Below are 12,354 nucleotides of genomic sequence, written 5' to 3'. Positions count from 1 at the left end.
AACAACAATATAAAATAACATTTGTCATTGGTAGCCACAATCAAGACAAAAAGTTAGATCACCTCTATTGTGTATTTTTATAGGTCATCAATGTCTATAATCATTTTATATACAAACACATTTGTGACTATTTTGAGAGCGTTGACGCGTTTCGAAGGACTAATCAAATAATGCCTTCTTTATCAAGACTGTGATTTTTTTTCTCAACTCCCGTTCTTTAGAATTTAAAGCGAGAGAACTTCCCTTCGATTAAAATAGTATCTTCAATGCTGTGGGTCTCAGTTATTTCACTTTTAAACTGGGAATACCCAACTCTCAATTCTTGATGTATAGGACACCAGCGCCTGATCTATACCGGCCACCTGGCCTTGGTGAAATAGCTCACAGCTTATGTTTCCGCTCTTATTATAAAAGATAGAGTTCCTGTATTTCTTTAGGTTTATTTCAACTCTTTATCCTGTGCGTTTTCTTTGGCTGCTGTCTTTGTATCCACTGTTTGTGGCGAGCCACCACTGATTTATTATTCCACTTTTAACTTATGATGCGCGGTGTTCAAGCTCTCTTTATTTTAAAAACAAAAACCAACGGCGTCTGTGTGCGTCCGTCCCGGTCTCTTCCTTTCATCAGGCCTGACTCGAGGAGTTCAACACGGATCCCCCGGGCTGCGCTTGAAATACAATACAAGATGCTGTGGGCGATTTATTCACCCTTGTCTGATTGATTCCTTATAAGACTGCAGCCTCCAACCTTCTCAATTACACTCCGCCACGCCGCAGAATCGGTGCGGACCGCCGCCTGAGGGGCTGTAATCCTGACTTTACCTCATCTTAGGTTGCCCCCGCCCCCCTCTTCCCCTGTCCTGAGGAAGAGCCGCCTGCAGAGAAACAAATCACCCTCTATGCATTAGGGTCGAAACGTCGACACTATTCCCCCCCATTGAGCCTGGACCCAACGTCATCTCAGCCCTGCCTTTTCACAGATGAATAAACCTCTGTGCGCCATCAGATAATAACTACACACTTGTAAATACATAATGGACAGGCCTATTTGTAAAACTGGTACCACTTCGAACCAAGACCAGTTTACTAATAATATCAGAATGTGAAACGTATTGTTTATCTTCTGGATTTCCCTCCTATATATCTGTCCTACTTCACGAGTACTTTCCTTTTTTCACACTCCCTTGGGAGCAACCTTTGTTTTAATGAAGCATTCAATGTGATGATCTGTGATATATATAAAAAAACAGACACTAAGATTCTCTTTGTGCCTATATGTCTTCTGAAGATATACATGTTTGAATTGTGAAGGAATTGATGGTACATGAATGATACAAAGTGAATTCTATGTGTACCTGTTATATATATATATATTTATCCAATGAATACTTCTCACAACTAAAGTATAAACTTAAGTAGTCTAGGACCATTGTTTCCTATACCGAACATTACCCAGGTCCTTTGACTTCTATGGGTCACCCCATTATTGTAATGGTTATTTGCTAATAGAAGCAGGGGTATCACTTTCTTCTAAGTTAACATTTCCAATGCACTACCCTATTTCTCAACCTATACTTCTCTCAATATATCTTCTAGCCCAACTTTCTGACTCCCATCAAACTTCTTTCTACTACTTTCCAATGCACTACCCTATCTCTCACCCTATACATTTATCAATATATCCTCTAAATCCACTCTCTCATTTATACCAAATCCCATACCACTACTATGATCCCCATAATAACCCTTTGAGACTCCCCTACTCTACCCCTCCTTGCATCATCTGACACCTCTTTTACTATACCGATCCCCCAAAATAAACGTTTCTAAACTCTTCCCTCTGACTCTTCACCTCCAAAAACCCTTTTTACTCATCCAAAAGCCTCCTCCTACTGCTATGACAAATCCTTCGCTCTTCTATCCCTCCACTATCCTTTTCAATCAAAACAACAGACTAACATGTTCACTTCTCAAATTCCATATTCCACTATACTACTTCACCACTAATCCTTTATGGGTTCCAGAGTATCGTGCTACTCGCCAATAAAGCGTTTCAACACCATCCGGGTTACAAGCGCTATATATGCAAACCTTTTCCACCCCTCCCCAACCCTTCTCAATCCAAAAACCTGACTAACATATCCACCACTCAAATGAATTTCATGTTTCACCATACTAATTCAACACTAATCCTTATGGGTTCCAGAGTAACGCGTTACTCGCCAAAAAAGCGCTTTAAAACCCTATCAGGGGTAGCAAGCGCTATATAAATCCAAACTTCTTTCTCTCTTCTATCCCGCCACCTACCCTTCTCTATCCAAATAACTAAATAACATATCCACCACTCAAATTACTTTCATAATTCAACATACTAATTCACAACTAATCCTTTATGGGTTTCCGGGAGTAGTACGCTATATAAATACAAACCTTTTTTCCTCTTCTATCCTTCAGCTAGCCCTCCGAATCCAAATAACTGAGTAACCTATCCACCACTGAAAATTTAATTGCATGTTTCACTATACTAATTCAGTAGTTCAACACTAATCCTCTGTGGGTTCCGGATTAGCGTGCTACTGCCGAAAACGCGCTTCGACGCCTAGTCAGGGGTAGTAAGAGCTATACACATGCAATTACAATACAATACAATGAGGGTGAGACTAAATGGGTATGGACTAGAGGCAGACGTGCAGCTACACAGTATTGGGATGAATATGGTTGCTAGCGCAACAAAACAAATGGCAGAAAGCCGAGTGAATGACAGTAGTGGAACTCTTCAAAGGATTCATCCAGGATTTGAAAATCGGGGATTTCCTATTGCCAAAAAGGGTAAGACAGATAATGGAGTGGCATTTTTGTGATTGCAAGATTGCAGAGGGGGGCTTGAGAGTGAAGCCCAGGGAACGGTGATGCAGAAACTGAGTATTCTGCACTCTTGTTTCGTTCTAGTTGTGCCAGAGGTAGTCGGGGTTTGAACTTTTGTTTTCTTTCAGTAAAGCAGCAGCTGGAAAAATGAACCTATACGAGTCCTTTGCACAAGCCACGCAGCTGGGTGATCTCCATACCTGCCTGATGATGGACATGAAAGCCTGCCAAGAAGACGATGTTCGGCTTCTCTGTTACCTGACTCCTTCCATTTACACCGAGGTACGTTCCCACCAAGGCTGAAGCCTGTCGCGCACACACTGCACTCTGTGGTGGTTTAATATCTCATACAGAATCTTCTTTGGGGTCCGTAAATCACTTTTGGTAATTTAAGCTGGGCCTGCTATTCCCGGGCATAATTATTTCTACTAGCTGACAAGTCTCCAGTAAGGGTTTCTGCTATATTTTTACATTGCCATCCAGCATTGGTTCTTCTACAGAATCATACACTGTAAAGTCCTTCATGGCTTTATGCAGAAGTACTTTAGAAACACACTGGAAAAATCATCTTCCTCTTCAATTATTTGGAGTTTTCACTCTTCACGGGGGCTCTGCCCTCTTCACGACTTCATACCTGTTAAGTTAATGCCTGGCTCCAAATGAAAACGTTTTGTTAATGTTGTGTGCTGACTGTTTACTATAGTTGTTTGATTGCCTTTTTTGCGATTTCTCCTTATTAGGTTTTGCCTGCACAGCGTATGGCTTGAGAAATCTATTGTTTTTAATATAAACTTAAATGGGACTAACATCCAGCCTTCTCTCTTTCCTGGCTTCTCATTGGTTTCTGTGCGTGCCACTTACCTTTCCTCCATTTCTATTGGCTGTTGCATATTAGCCTGCTTTTACCAATGCTTGTTCCACGTCTGCTCCTCATCAGTTTCCTGCCATCGAAACACTATTAACATCCGCTTTGGTGGAACTATATTTTCATAAAGTTTTGCCGTTTACTCTTGCATATTTATATAACATTTGATCACCCGGAAAGATTAATTGATTTGCATAGAATCACAGGATGTTGGCGGCACTGCCGAGACTGGATTTGGGATCCCCAGCTCTCGAGTCAGCAGCTCTGACCACTGAGCCACATCCTCCCCACTTCCATGTTATCTGTCTGGGAGTAATTTCATTCTCCCGGACGATGATTGATGAAAACAGCTCTTTATTCATTGCATAGGCGAAACGATGCATTACTAAGGCTTGTGATTTTTATGGTGTATCCAGCATTTGGTAGAATAAACGGTTATTTGAGAATTCCCTTGTGGCAGGCTGGGATTTTTCCAGTAAATTACACTAGGACTGAATTCAACAGTAGCTAGAGATTTTTATCATTATAACTCCCTCTGTCCTTAATTATCCCGACTCTAGCATGCATCGTTTTAGTGGGTTTCATCTCCGCACATGAAGCATTAGAGAGTCCTTCATCATCCCTATTCAAAAAAATTTAGAACATCATATATTGAAGCTGTCCTGACTGCATGATTTGTGGCTGATGAGTTGTTCAGTTCTCTAGTGAGCACCGTAATGTTCATTTTGCAGCAGTGCGACAAAAGAATAAGATAGGCCAGGTCAAAGCCTGAGCCCAATGTGGCCAAAGGGCTTCGTGATGATGCTTCTAACCTAGGTTGTGTGCACTGCTTGCATGACACTGATGCTCAACAGTCCGCAATCCTCAAGTAAATGAGAGAAAGTGCTATGACGGTTGTGTACTGTAATTCCAGGCAGGATTGAGACAAACCATGGATAATACCCAGTAATGGTGATGAGTCGAATGTACTGGAAGTCCAGTTCAATAAATGTTGAAGAGGAGGCTCAAAATTAAAACAGTTCAATGAATGGGAAAAATAAAGACGCTGCAGCTCTGATATCAGTCACACTGAGCGATCAAGACACAATGGGAATCACTGATCGCACAAGGGCATAGGAAGTTATTTTGGCAAACCAGAACTCTCACCCAGGAGAGTATTGTATTGATTCAGTCAGGGTGCTTCTCAAGGAGCATGGCTAAAAAGATCAAGTCTCCCTCCTCCCCCCAGCACTACCCCGATCACCTAATTTTCTTTTCCTCACAAGCCCAGGGATTCTTCACCTTATTGTTGAAATGAAATTAACAGAATTTATAAAGCACACAAAGGCCCATTGGCATCTAGGCGCTGTAGTGTTGCCAAGCTGCATAGTGAACTGATAAGAGTACTTAAAATTTTACTGCGCCTATTTTATCAAATAAACAGCCAGGTTTTTAAGGCTTTTCTAAAAGGGAGATACATATTTAGGGATGTAAGATGGCGTGGAAGAGTATTCCAGAGCCTTGCCACAGCAACTGAGAAAGCTCTGCCTCCCCGTTTCTTTTTCCAGACTCTAAACAGTATAATCCAATTTCGGTGGGTTGAGCAGGTACATAACATTTGAATATGGCTTTTAAATCCACGGCATTCTCCATATAGAGTGCTTTGTGCACCATACACAAGGTCTTAAACTGGACATGTTTCTCTACCGGGAGCCAGTGGAGGTCTTGGAGTCATTTCAACAGTGAATGCCGTTTTGGAATGTCCAGCGTGAGCTTTGCCATTGCATTCGGCAGAAGTTGTAGCTTTGCAAGAGTTGACTTGTTGGGCTCAAGGTAGATCCGTTACAGTAATCTCTCTTCGAAGAGACCCAGGCAAGAGCAACGTTCTTACGCACTGGGAGGACCATAAATGGGACTATCTTCCTCAGCATTCTTATCTTCCTATAACAGGTTTAGACTGTGCCCATAGACTGCTCACTATCCAGAAGGACACCTATATTTTTAACAGTGTCCACTGGGAGTCGCAGGTGTACCTAGCGTGTCTGACCACCAGATGCTGTTTCAAATCGAGGACTGACCTCCAAAGAGAAGTACCTCTGTCTTCTCTCCATTCAGTTTAAGGAAATTCTTGGCAATCTAAGATGCTACAGCCTTCATGCAGAGTTTACAATTCGCTGAAGTATCCTTGGTGTATTTCGAGATTGACACAGTGATCTGTGTATTATTGGCATATGACACTACCTTAAACCAAAAGAATGAACAAATGTAAGCAGTGGGGATACGTAAAGATTGATTAAGGTGGGGCTCAGAGAAGAGCCCTGAGGGACCCCAAATGGCAGCAAAAATGGCTCTAAGCAAAACTGGTTCATTAGCACCCTTTAAGATCTCTTAGTAAGGAAAGTGGACAACAGATTCAGAGCTGTTTTTAATTCCTAGTTCCTGCAGACAGTTCATCAGCAGGGTGGGAGAGATGATATCGAAGGCCGCGGACAGATTCAACTGGATCAGTCTCGCTGCCTGCCCTGCATCAACCAGGCGTCTGATGCTATCAGAAGCAACTATCTGAAGTTTTTGTTCCATAGTTTCTACCCAACTAGTGCTGCGACGCATCTAGCAGACCCGACTCCTCCACAAATCCCATCAATGCTTGATAAAGGTGTTTTTCCAGAATCTTTGCTGGGACCCGAAGTACAGAGATAGGCCAATAGTTTTTCAGATCAATAGGATCTAGATTCGGCTTCTTGAGTAGGGGACGTATTACACCCTGTTTCCACATCAGTTGATAATGCCCCATCTAAATGGCTGTCTACATAATTGACATTTGAGGGCGAGAGACCATATTGGCCACCTAGTGCAAAATATTAGCGGAGCAGGACTCCTGCGTAGATCCCAATTTAGTATTAAGGAGTCGTGATTCCGTTAGATCTTGCATGAGAGGTGCCAAGACCTCCATTGTCCGCACATCCTGCTCCTTCACCTATGTGGTTGCTAACGAGCATTGCTGCAATTCCCTACTGGGACTGGGGGAACCATCCTCTGTTGCATTATAGGCATCACGCTCCACATAAATAGCTGCAATGTTATGCTGAAAGAAGTCAGCAAGCTTGTTACGTAATTGTTGAGAGGCCTCTGTTCCTGAGCATGTCGTGGTGCAGATACTTATTGTAAAAGTGTAAATAGCTCTTTAGGTGAGTTGGTCGCCTCAAATTTGATCAAATAAAGTGATTTTTCAACTCTGATCCCAAATTTTTAGTCCCTAAGGGCTGCCTTGTTTAGCCTTCTCTCCTTCTCCCCATATAGTTTCTTCCGGGAACGCTCCTGGTGGCGACATGCCTGCCTGAGGATCCTAAGTCGCTCATGAACCAGGGGGCAGTCAGCACTTTCCTCTGCTGAGATGTTTCCTGTAGGAGAGCTACTATGTCAGCTGCAGAGCGGAGCCATGCTGAAAAACTTTCTTCCTCCCTCATCTAAATCCTCTGAGAGGATGCATTGGAATCTATTTAGAGTATCAGGAAAGAACTCCACTGATACCCTCTTCCAGCTCCTAGAGCGCATCTTGGTACCCGGTGCATTATCCCTCTTATAAGGGGAAGGAAGATTGACAGAGAAAGACACTGCGCTATGATCTGACAATGTAAGGGGCAGCACTTCCTGTACTGTTAGATGGGCAGTATTAGTAAAAATCCCATCAAAGGTATATTTAGCCACATGGGTAGGAAGCCTAATCTACTTATGTAACCCCAAACAAGGAAGCTTTTCTTTCGGTGTGCTAGAATCTTTATTGGTAAAGTCCTGTAGATGGAAATTAAAGTCACCCATGAACTTAAATTTTTTAGTTAAATATGGCTCGCTATAGCTTGTCACCTTCATAAGGAACATCATACTAGGACCAGGAGGTCTATAAATAAGAATTCCATCAAAGGAGTTGTTGGGAGTGATATCTATAGTGAAACCCAATGCCTCGCAGGAACTCTCACATGCTATCCTTTCCAGATGGCACTGGTACATTAACTTATAAATAATCGCCAGACCTCCTCGTGGTCTGCCTATCCTATCAAGTCTTAGAATTGAGTATCCTGAGGGAACTGTATCAGCTAGGTCCGGGCCAGAGGCTTCATTGGCCCAACATTCTGCGATAAATGACCAGTGCGGGCGGTGGGTCATCATAAATTCAGCAAACTCAATGTTATCTTTTATCAGGGTAGTGCATTAAGTCCCAGATAGCTGAACTGGTTTGACTTTTTGTTGCCTTATTTGTGCCGCATTGCTAAGAATTTTTAATTTGGGATGTCAAAAGTGGGCTTTTAAATAGTGGTGCTCCAAACTTCTGTTTTAAATAGTTGTGTTCATTTCACAGAATACTCTCCCTCACAAAGGTTTCACCCTCACGCTCCTCGGTCTGCTGCGGCTCTTCAGGGGCCGTTTCTTGGGGAAGGAGTGGGCTGTTCTGCTGCCAATTGCTGGTTGAAGGTGGGGTCAGCGCTCTAGTCGTTCTCTTTTCAAAGACGACTATGTAATGTACTGGGCGCGGACGCGTCCGTAGTGCCTCCAGTCACAAATAGCTTAACTGGTTAGACTTTTTACTGCCTTATTATTTGTGCTGCATTTCCAAGAATGTTACATTTGGGATGTCAAAATTGTGCTTTTAATAGTTGTGCCACAAAATTGTGCTTTAAATAGTTGTGTTGTGTTCACCTCACGGAATAGTCTCCATCAGCGGGGGTGGGGTGGGGTTGGGGGCGGGGGGGGGGGGGATATGTAGAATCTGAGAACACCAAATGTGACTAATCCATGTTAGAGTTTCAAAACTATTGAGAGAAGGAATAGCTGTAAGTGGTTTCGTTCCTACAAGAAAACCTTCCTCTATGTGAGGAAGGAATAATGTCATTCTGAAAGAGGTGCTCAAACATATACCAACAACTAACACGCATCACAAAAGGCAAGTCCTATATATTTTATTAAAGGAGCAAAGCCCACTACTCTCACTCATTTAGACAAGGTACATTCAGATTTTCCTGTTCCCCAGCCTCTCATACCAAGTTACTTTTGGTATGTTTTTGGACAGTTTGGCTGCAAAATCCTCGTGGCCTGTGGGTACTCACTCCTGGCAATGACCTCCACAGTGGCTTTCGGTCAACTTGGCCCTATTATGACCACTTGATCAGGGCCCGGCTCTATTCTTTATGGAGCAGTTCATTCTCCACCTTACAAGTAGGGGGTAGTGGCTAGCCTTCTTCCAGGAACTTTGGCTTGTCCCAGGCTCTAAAGGGTGGTAGAAAAATCTGGACTTAGGTAAAGGCTTTCACCTTGCTTGTGGTGGCGTACAGACCTTATAGAGATCCAATGCAACACAGACTTTCTGGCCATAAAAATCAGTATCCACCGTTTGTGGGGCAGCTAGGGACAACATTAAAGGTGATGTCTATTCAGATTATTTCTTCACTCAAAATAGGGTTATTTTGAGCATATACCCCTTACTTTTTTGGGCTTTTCATTCAGGCATTTAGAGATCAAGTTTCAAATCTGGTCAAGGTTTTTTTTATTTTTATATATTAAGCTATGAAGGTGCGTCGAGTTTACCCTGGTTGCCAGGAGAAGGCCAAATATAGGTAAAGGGGAAGGGTGTGGTCACAGTAGTAATAGGAAAGCTAGTTAAGCAGGAAAGGGATTTCCACCATCCAGACATCTACAGGTTAAAAGTAGGGACCACTGGAAAAATGACAGCCATTTGTCATGACTGGTATGGGTAAAGATAACCTGAAGGGCAACAATCTTTAGCTCACTTCTACATTTTACTACCACTGGACCTCCAGTCACCCTGCACACTGTTTCCCAGTACCACACACAGAAAGCACATTCTGCTGTGTCCAATGCACACCTTTTAAGGAAGGCATGGACCCTAGTTTTAGGGACTCAGTAGAATTTGACATGGCAATCATGGGACTAAAGAAACACTGTCCCTGAACAATCCACTGTCTGCAACCCAAAAGCTATTTTCAACAAGTTACTTAGTTGTGGGATAGCACTGCAAAAATACCAATCCTCTTTTATATCCTGCACAAATTAAATGTTCTCATTTTTTTATGAGGTTGCATATGGATACCCTACCAGCATGTGTGACTTTGCAAAAATACCTGATGATTACATTCTGAAAGCTGCAAAGTGTACCATGGCTTCTTAAGTAGCAGTTGAACTAAACTACACACTCTAAACCAATGTGTGCCTTGTAGGGGTTTATTTTAAAAGAAATCTTTATTTATATCCAGGTTTGTCTCCCATTGGCTGGTTAAAATGTGCATGCTTCCAACTGACATCCGCTATGTCAAATGCTGTAAAGGGGAGGGGAAACTTATCAACACAAACATTTTCGAAAAGGCATGAGAAAATCTGCATTTGCCACTTGAATTTGTTGTAGATTCAAGGCTGTGCTTGATGTTGTCGTCTAGTGGTTTGGTCGATTGTTTTGATCAAACCGTAAAAATGTTGGCTGTCAGTAGTATTTGGCTCTCAATGTCTCCCCTTTGATTGATATTCCACAAGGCCTCTTGTGCACCAGTGTCATCTTGAAGTGGATTTTATTAAACCAGTGTGTAGTCTATTGGGACACAGTAAGACAGAGATAGTAAGGCAGAGTTTTGAAATTTGTAGACAAGATCTGTCAAGATTTGAGACTGTTCATAGACGATGTTCTCATGGCTTTCATATTTTTGATATAGGCGTGAAAATCAGAAACCATTTAGCGTGCCTGCACCTTTTTTTTTATCCATGCATTGGAAATTGCTTTGTAGAAGATATTACTGCGAGGCTGATGGTGCAAATATAAACCAGACTGCAATTCAAAACTCTAAGCATTTCAAGGATGAACACACAAAATGGTCCTCCAACCATCATGTTTTACATGTAAGCATGGTAAGCACTCAGCAACAGTTCAGCGAGATTAAGGGATGCTAAGAAGACATTGTCAAGTTGGCAATTAAGTGGTTCTAGGCCAACGTCTTTCCAGTCCCCATCAGCCCGACCTTCCTTCTCCAACATATAGATAACTTTTGTCCCAAATGCCGAGAGGTCACACCAGAGAAGTGATTTCTTTCTCATGTGTTTAATCTAATGAAGACCTTTTGATATGCTTCAGGGTGCTTGGTTGTGAATACAGGTCATCTCACATTGCTCCAACAAGAAGTGCCGTTCCTTAAACACCAGCATATACAACTGCTTCCACCTTCTACAAAGCTTCATTGTTGTTCAACGTTATAGGCATTGAATTGGACCAATGCTCCGCCCAATATACCATAGAAAGATCATTTCAAAATTATATTTGATCAATCCATCGAGGACGTTTGTTTCACAGACATGTTCTAGACCATATACTACCATAGATATTCACCCATCTTTGTTAGTCATCCTCATTTAATAGTATTTGCAGGACTGATAGTTTTTTCCCCATTTTTGCAGTTTCCAGATGAAACCCTGAGAAGTGGGGAGCTGCTGAATATGATTGTCGCTGTCATAGATTCTGCGCAGGTAATATTTGTACAATGAAGGTTGTTTTTTTGGAGTGCAGATTACAAGTGTGCGTCTCTAGAAATGTTTTCCTCTTTAAGTTTTCTGTGCTCCCTTTTCTTGTTTAACTTGGTCTAGCCCACACTTCTGTTGTGTTCCTGTCTGTAATCGTCACTCTATATACTTTCCTTCCATCCCATTCTCCTAGTTTGATGTGTACCTTCCTGCCCTCTGGCATGGTATACCCCTCATTATTTTCTTCCAACCAGTAAATCTTTCTGATGCCTATATCGTTATTGCTAAAGCCTAGAATTATATTCACTCAATCAGTGTAGCTCTTTACCTAGGGATTCCTGACAATCAAGTGTTTTTCAAGCTCCTTTAGGCTTCTGCTGACAAGCAAACACAAATTGTATGTCAAATGTGCTCTACCACCAGTCCTCGAACCATGGAAGTAAAACAATAAAATCTCCCTATTCCTGGGAATGAGCTCTTCAGTTATTGTGCACTACCTTTTTTGATGGTACTCCAACCGAGGCTTTGGACTCTGTTTGCGGTACCTGTAGGCGACGGCCCAATCAAAGAGGGGGGGGGGGGGGGCAGATGCAGTCCCTCACGTCAAATAGATAAAAACCCTGATTTCACCGGGGTAGCAGTGGACAACATTGATTCACACAGTTGACCTGCATCCACTTTAGAATTACAACCAGCAAAGCACGTTTACTTCCAGAATTTTTACATTAGGATGAAAATGCATTTGATGCAGTTTTAAAAATTCACGTGGTATTTCTAATGTGATGTTACTGGAAGTTAGATTCTCCAACATCATTGATATTCATAAACTTTGAATATCAACACCAGCGTGCGATCTTTGAGGAATTTTATTAGGGAAATTTCTTTACCAGTTGAAACATAATTTGAATGCATTTTATTTTTCCAAATCGAATTAGAACACAAGTCTCATTATCCAAGTAAGACTTCATCAACTCCTTCTGGTTCCTTTTCAAGAAAGAAAAGGAACAAATATTAGAAATTGGGCTAGGCAGGTAGTGGCTTGATTCTTGATAACGTAGTCCCTTCATGTTCTGGTCCCATGAGCAGGATCTCAGAGCTTTGAGCTCTGTTGATAACTTTTTCCTTACATTT

At 42.0% G+C, this 12,354-nt stretch overlaps 1 protein-coding gene across 1 annotated transcript in view; it reads left to right on the top strand.

Annotated features, from left to right (window-relative positions):
- The window catches only part of INTS3 (integrator complex subunit 3), a 590,139-nt gene that overhangs the window by 387,203 nt on the left and 190,582 nt on the right, over positions 1-12,354 (top strand). Inside the window, exons 21-22 of the mRNA XM_085639326.1 lie at positions 2,993-3,146; positions 11,161-11,229. Of these exons, the coding sequence (XP_085495452.1) occupies positions 2,993-3,146; positions 11,161-11,229 (223 nt within the window). The remainder of the gene's footprint in view (positions 1-2,992; positions 3,147-11,160; positions 11,230-12,354) is intronic.

Source organism: Triturus cristatus, chromosome 12 (genome assembly GCF_964204655.1).
Source record: "Triturus cristatus chromosome 12, aTriCri1.1, whole genome shotgun sequence".
NCBI lineage: Eukaryota > Metazoa > Chordata > Amphibia > Caudata > Salamandridae > Triturus > Triturus cristatus.
Note: the sequence above shows the minus strand (reverse complement) of the source record. Positions and strands in the feature narration are given on the sequence as shown.